General features: G+C 42.9%; 1 protein-coding gene across 1 annotated transcript; it reads left to right on the top strand.

The window, feature by feature from the left end:
• Nucleotides 1-5,510: 5,510 nt before the first annotated feature.
• Nucleotides 5,511-5,900, top strand: LOC101007932 (patr class I histocompatibility antigen, A-126 alpha chain-like; the record flags this gene model as incomplete). The annotated part of the gene is given in 2 exon segments (NM_001279520.1): nucleotides 5,511-5,583; nucleotides 5,721-5,900. Coding segments are annotated over 2 exon segments (253 nt in total), but the record flags the coding sequence as incomplete, so codon positions are not given.

Here is a 5,900-nt window from a genome sequence, read left to right as displayed (position 1 = left end):
TAAACCTTCAGCAGTAAAAATGAGTGAATGACAGTCTCCCACACCACAGATAACTCCTATACGTAATGTGCATCATGGGAAAATAAATGCAGTAGGAATTTGCTGTACAGGAAGCTTAAAAACCAGCAAAACTAACTGATATTTGGTTTGGGAATATATAAATACTTATTGCACAAATCTTTAAAGAAATACAAAGGTATAATAATCACAGGTTCAGGATGGAGTCTCCTTCTGGGGGATGTGAATGGGCAGCAGCCCAGGGTAGTTTTACAGGTTTGTATTTTACACCAGTGCTGGGCAGCCTGCTAGTTACTTGATTATATTTCCTAAACAGAGTTTTTCAAATTAAAATATACCTGTTTTTTATAGAAATGAAAGAGAAAAGAATACCAAAGTTCATTGCAAGCATCCTTAACAAGAACTACTTACATTTGAAGAAAACCGCAGAGAATCCTACAGAGCCATGTGACAGAGAGGACCAGGATGCCATGAAAATGGCCTTGGCTACAAATAGGCCATTTGATCCTTGGCTCACTGGCATCTCTCTAGATTTTCAATTATACAATGTTCAATCTGCTGTGCAAGGTAATTCCATCTTGCAAAGGATTTGATGTTACATTTTACCACACATAAAACTGAATTAAACTTTTACAGAATTGGAAATGCACATCATTGATCAAAACAAATGAAACAAGAAAAGAGTAGGAAGGAATATCCAGTGATGGAATAGCAAATATGAATGGAAAACAGAATAGGACTGCTAAAACGAAAAAAAAATTTGGAAGCACATAATAGAGTGCTATATAGAATCATAGTGGTGTCCAAATCACTTCTATCACATCTCATTGAATACCACAACAAAAGATGTTAAGTTTATTATAGAATGCCCACCGAATAGCCAGTTTTTGGGGAAAAAAAACTTGTTTCTCAATTCGAGCTAACCATTTCGGGCTACAGCATCAAACCAAAGTTATTGGCATCATGCTAAGCTAGATGTGCTGACTAAAGTATGAGATTCACATTTTTGTAAATGAAAAGCAATTTGATTAGGCAATTTTTTTCTAAGTGAAAGCAAGTTTATTAGAGAAGTAAAGAAACAAAAGAACGGCTACTCCATAGAGCAGAGTTTTTTGTTTTTTTTTTTAAGTGTAGGCAAATGTTTAGTGAAGATGATATTTCAATAAGAAAATTGGCGCTTGGGGCATATTTCCACTAAATTTGAGACATCTTAGACAAAACAAAGACTTATTTTCAAGGCATTAGTTTTAAGGGACTGAAGTCTTGGAACTATTTGATCTAGTTACTCTATGTTCTCAACTGTGTTAACTCATTGAAGAGAACATTGTTATTTAATAACAATGGTATTGGCAAGAAAAACTCAGAGATATTGTTGTATTTCCTTACTCTGTCTCAGCATCCAAAGCTCTGTGATGTCTCAAACTTTTAATCATGAATTTAAAAAGAGAAGCTTATCATGGAATTAGAAAAAAACTATTTTAAAATTCATATGGATCCAAAAAGAGCTTGTATAGCCAGAAGAATCCTAAGCAAAAAAAAAAAAAAAAAAAAAAAAAGCTGGAGGCATCAGGCTACCCGACTTAAAACTATACTACAAGGCTACAAAAACAGGCACATAAACCAATGGGACAGAATAGAGAACTCAGAAAAGAGACCGCACATCTACAACCATTTGATCTTCAACAAACCTGACAAAAACAAGCAATGGGGAAAGGATTCCCTATTTAATAAATGGTGCTGGGAGAACTGGGTAGCCATAAATGGAAACTGGACCCCTTTCTTACATTTTACACAAAAGTTAACTCCAGATGGATTAAATACTTAAACGTAAAACCCAAAACTAGAAAAACCCTGGAGGAAAATCCAGACAACACCATTCCGGACACAGGGATGGGCAAAGATTTTATGATGAGATCACCAAAAGCATCTGCCACAAAAGCAAAACTTGACAAATGGGATCTAATTAAACAAAAGAGCTTCTGCACAGCAAAAGAAACTATCATCAGAGCAAACAGACATCCTATGGATGGGAGAAAATTTGTGCAATCTACTCATCTGACAAAGTTCTAATATTCAGAATCTACAAAGAACTTAAGCAAATTTACATGAAAAAAACAACTTCATTAAAAAGTGGACAAAGGACCTGAACAGACACTTCTCAAAAGAAGACGTACATGTGGCCAACAAAAATATGAAAAAAAGGTCAACATCACGGATCATTACAGAAATGCAAATCAAAACCACAAATGAGATACCATCTCATGCCAGTCAGAATGGCAATTATTAAAAAGTCAAGAAACAACAGATGCTGGCGAGGTTGCAGAGAAATAGGAATGCTTTTACACTGTTGGAGGAAAAGTAACTCGGTTAATCCATTGTGGAAGACAGTGTGGCGATTCCTCAAAGATTTAGAACCAGAAATACCATTTGACCCAGCAATCCCAATACAGGATATATACCCAAAGGAATAGAAATCATTCTGTTATAAAGTTATATGCATGTTTACCTTCACTGTAGCACTCTTCACAATAGCAAAAACATGGAACCTACCCAAATGCCCATCAATGATGGACTTGATAAAGAAAATATGGTTCATATACACCATAGAATATCATGCAGCCATAAAAAGGAATGAGATCAAGTCCTTTTCAGGGATATGGATGAGCTGGAAGCCATTATCCTCAGCATACTAACACAGGAACTGAAAACCAAACACAACAAGTTCTCATTTATAATTGGGAACTGAGCAATGAGAACACATGGACACAGGGAGAGGAACAACACACACTGGGGCCTCTTGGGAGAGGGCAGTGGTTGGGGGATCATTAGCAAAAATAGCTAATGCATGCCAGGGTTAATACCTAGGTGATGAGTTGATAGGTGCAGCAAACCACCATGGCACACGTTTACCTATGTAACAAACCTGCACATCCTGCACATGTACCCTGGAACTTTAAATTAAATTAAAAGACAAGCTTAAGGAGTTAATGAAAAATAATTAGATAAAAGAAGCCTTTGATTTTCAAAAACCTGAAACAATAGTTTTAATTTTGCTTTTAACATATATTCAAATCCTTTGATACTGTTCCCTTCCAGAGGTGCAGCTTAATTCCCTCTCTTGAGTGTGGCTTGGACTTAATGAGGCACTTCTGATATGGACTGGCTCTGTGTTCCCACCCAAATCTCATCTTGAATTGTCATTCGAATTGTAATCCCCACCTGTTGGTGGAGGAACCACATGGGAGGTGACTGGATCATGGGGACAGTTCCCCCATGCTGTTCTCATGATACTGAGGGAATTCTCATGAGATGTGATGGTTCTATAAGGGGCATTTCCCTGCTTCATTCTGCATTTCTCTCTCCTGCCACCATGTGAAGAAGGACGTGTTTGCTTCCACTTCTGCCATGGTTCTAAGTTTCCTGGGGCAGGCTCCTCAGCAATGCAGAACTGTGAGTCAGTTAAACCTCTTTCCTTTATAAATCACCCAATCTCAGGTATTTCTTTATAGCAGTGTGAGAATGGACTAATACAACTTCTAACTTATAGAATAATGCTGACATAACAGTTTGTGACTTTGGGTGTAGAACATAAAACTCACTGCAGCTTCCCCCTTCTCTCTCAAGGTCTCTGGGATCATGAGCTCTGGGGGAAGCCACCTGCTGTGCCATAAGCAGCCCTGCAGGAAAGTCCACGTGACTGAGAACTGAGGTCTTCTGGGACTAGATAACAAGGAACTAGGCCTTTCCACAGCCATGTGACTGATCCATGTTTCTTGTGAATCCTCAGCCCCAGTGAAGCCCTCAGATGATGCAGCCCTTGACTGACAACTGGACTGCAACCTTGTGAGAGGTCCTGAGCCAGAAGCACTCAGGGAAACCTCTCCTGGATTCCTAACCATTGGAAACTGTGGGAGATGATGAATATTTGTTGTTTTGAGCTAAGTGTTATATAATTTGTTATGCAATCGTAAATAAACAATACATTTTCACAAGACAGGATGTATTATTACACGTTAAATTGCATTTGCTCCAAATGTATCATCATCATCATTATTATTTTTGAGACAAGGTCTCACTCTGTAACCCAGGCTGGAGTGCGGTGGCATGATCACCATGCACTGCAGTGTCAACCTCCTGGGCTCAAGGGACCCTCTGATCTCAGCCTCCTGAGTAGCTGGGACTACAGGCATGAACCACCATGCCTGACTAATTTTCTAATTTTTTTGTAGAGATGGGGGTTTTGCCCAGGCTGATCTTGAACTTCTGGAGTCAACAAATCTGCCTTCCTCTGCCTTCCACAGTGCTAGGATAGCAGGCGTGAGCCACCACATCTGGCCTAAATTAATTATAAGATATTAAACATGTAACTTAGTTTTAAAAGGTAAGGAGAATTTCCATGGCCAAAGAGGATGTAGTTTAATACCGTTCACAATGATCACTTGAACTTCAATTTCCAACTGTGTCCCAATTAAACACAAAAGGAAGATCCAACCCTTGCTAGGCTGATTCTATGATGGCCTCAACAACCAGCTCCTGGTCATTCACCTGACACATAGGCAAACTATATGTTTCCTGGTTGCAACATATAGTAACACAGTGTGCTACTTTGTATTGAGGAAATATCCTGGACTCACTCAGAAACTCAGCGCTATGGAATGATGGTAAACTTAAAATACGACAAGTGGGAGTCACAGATACATTGTTTGCGAAAGTGAAATTTAGGAGCTTTGTGAGTCCTGTTGTAACGCTTTTGGACACATTTATAAATCAAGGGGCCAAAGTCACATTTTTTACCAGTTGGATTCTTGATCATTCGGGGGTTACCAAGATTCTGCTACCCGGTGTATTTAATAAACAAAGAGCAAACTGGTCTCTATTCTGTCTCATGCACTCAGGCACAACTTCTCCAGATTAAAAAAACAAAAACAAAAAAAACAAAAAAAAAATGATCTCTATACCTTCATTCCCAGAGCAAGCTCACTCTCTGGCACCAAGCTCCGTGGGGTGAGTTTTCTTCTAGAAGAGTCCAGGGGGACAGGTAAGGAGTGGGAGGCAGGGAGTCCAGTTCAGGGATGGAGATTCCGGGATGAAAAGTGAAGGGAGAGGGACGGGGCCCATGCCCAGGGGTTCTCCCTGGTTTCTCAGACAGCTCCTGGGCCAAGACTCAGGGAAACAGTGAGACAGAGCGCTTGGCACAGGAGGAGCGGTGTCAGGGCGAAGTCCCAGGGCCCCAGGTGTGGCTCTCAGGGTCTCAGGCCCCGAAGGCGGTGTATGGATTGGGGAGGCCCAGCGTTGGGGATTCCCCATCTCCGCAGTTTCTCTTCTTCTCCCAACCTGCGTCGGGTCCTTCTTCCTGGATACTCACGACGCGAACCCCGTTCTCACTCCCATTGGGTGTCGGGTTTCTAGAGACGCCAATCAGCGTCGCCGCGGTCCCGGCTCTAAAGTCCCCACTCACCCACCAGGACTCAGATTCTCCGCAGACGCCGAGGATGGCGGTCATGGCGCCCCGAACCCTCCTCCTGGTGCTCTCAGGGGTCCTGGCCCTGACCCAGACCCGGGCGGGTGAGTGCGGGGTCGGGAGGGAAACGGCCTCTGCGGGGAGGGGGGAGGAGGGAGGGGCCCGCACGGCGGGGGCGCAGGACCCGGGGAGCCGCGCGGGGAGGAGGGTCGGGCGGGTCTCAGCCTCTCCTCGCCCCCAGGCTCCCACTCCATGAGCTATTTCTACACCTACATGTCCCGGCCTGGCCGCGGGGAGCCCCGCTTCGTCGCCGTGGGCTACGTGGACGACACGCAGTTCGTGCGGTTCGACAGCGACGCCGCGAGCCAGAGGATGGAGCCGCGGGCGCCGTGGGTGGAGCAGGAGGGGCCGGAGTATTGGG

The sequence above is a fragment of the Papio anubis genome, unplaced genomic scaffold (genome assembly GCF_008728515.1).
Source record: "Papio anubis isolate 15944 unplaced genomic scaffold, Panubis1.0 scaffold2279, whole genome shotgun sequence".
Classification (NCBI taxonomy): domain Eukaryota; kingdom Metazoa; phylum Chordata; class Mammalia; order Primates; family Cercopithecidae; genus Papio; species Papio anubis.
The sequence above is the reverse complement of the archived record's forward strand: the minus strand, read 5'-3'. Positions and strand labels throughout refer to the sequence as shown.